Raw genomic sequence first — 1,376 nt, forward strand, 5'->3', positions numbered from 1 at the left:
CCTTAGCCGATTGAGCTATAGGCGCCGAGCCATGAATTTGTAAAAAGAGGCTAATGAATGAGTCCAAAAGGAGTAATTTGGACAGAATTCACCAAGTTTATTACCTTGAAATGCTGAAAAGGCTGTGTGAAAAATGTTAGATGAAGTGATCTAATCTTCTGACCAACAACTCATGGCTCTTGTGTCACAACGATGTGTCAACTCACAGAGCACTGTCTATGAGGGAGTTTTTAGCCAGTAAACAAATGATTGTATCAGAACACCTTCCCTACTCACCTGATTTGGCCCTCAGTGATTTTTTTTGTTATCCAAAGATAAGGGAAATATTAAAAGGAAGACATTTTGATGACACTCAGGACATCCATGGTAATACAATAACAGCTGTGATGGACATTCCAGAAAGAATTTCAAAACTACTTTGAAAGGTGTACTAGTTAAAAGCTGTTGTTAGTTAAGAGTTAAGAGCTTCCCAGGTGGCGCCTATGGCTCAGTGAGTAGGGCTCTGGATCCATATACTGAGGGTGGCGGGTTCCAACCAGGCCCGGGCCAAACTGAAACAAAAATTAGCCAGGCCTTGTGGTAGGTGCCTGTAGTCCCAGCTACTCGGGACGCTGAGGCAAGAGAATTGCCTAAGCCCAAGAGCTGGAAATTGCTGTGAGCTGTGACACTACAGCACTCTACTGAGGGTAACAGAGACTCTGTCTCTTTTTAAAAAAAAAAAGGAGTTAGGAGCTTCCCACAAGGAGTATTTTGAAGATGACCATGGTGATATTCAGCAATGAGGTATGTAGAACTTTTTCTAAGATGAGTTTACAAACTTAACTATCAGACCTTGTATATGATGCAAATCACAAGTTCACTATATATTTTTATATTTAATGGTGACTCTACCTTCTAACTTGATATTATATACCTATTATAATATGTAATCATACATAAGAAATAATCTGCCTAATAAATACTGTATTTAAATATTTTTCTTAGATACAGGAACAAAGTAAATTGCTCTTGATAAAACACAACCTACTTTATTCTTAACTCATAATGCGCTCAGAGAATTCTCTAACATCACACACAAAAAAGGATTTTAAAGTAAATAACTTAAACATCACATCAAATCATGGAAATAAATAGAAAAAACTTACCATCCCTGCTCATTTTTATACTTGTAAGCAGCTCCAAGAATGTGACACAAGGTGCCTCCAGCTTTGAAATCCATGAAACATTTTGCCTAAAATGATACAAATAAGAAAAATAAAAGTTACATCAAAGTTACTCATGTCTAAATTTCAAGTTTCGGCTTGGTGCCTGTGGCTCAATCGGCTAAGGCGCCAGCCACATACACCTAAGGTGGCAGGTTCGAATCCCCAGCCCGG

The 1,376-nt window shown here is 38.4% G+C and overlaps 1 protein-coding gene across 1 annotated transcript in view; it reads right to left on the reverse strand.

Annotated features, from left to right (window-relative positions):
• The window catches only part of SMARCC1 (SWI/SNF related, matrix associated, actin dependent regulator of chromatin subfamily c member 1), a 165,759-nt gene extending 164,534 nt beyond the window's left edge, over positions 1-1,225 (reverse strand). Inside the window, exons 1-2 of the mRNA XM_023515929.1 lie at positions 1,144-1,225; positions 105-122 (exon numbers count right to left, since the gene is read on the reverse strand). Of these exons, the coding sequence (XP_023371697.1) occupies positions 105-122; positions 1,144-1,219 (94 nt within the window). The 5' untranslated portion in view covers positions 1,220-1,225. The remainder of the gene's footprint in view (positions 1-104; positions 123-1,143) is intronic.
• Positions 1,226-1,376: the final 151 nt, after the last annotated feature.

Source organism: Otolemur garnettii, unplaced genomic scaffold, assembly GCF_000181295.1.
Source record: "Otolemur garnettii isolate 467f Iridium unplaced genomic scaffold, OtoGar3 scaffold00082, whole genome shotgun sequence".
Classification (NCBI taxonomy): domain Eukaryota; kingdom Metazoa; phylum Chordata; class Mammalia; order Primates; family Galagidae; genus Otolemur; species Otolemur garnettii.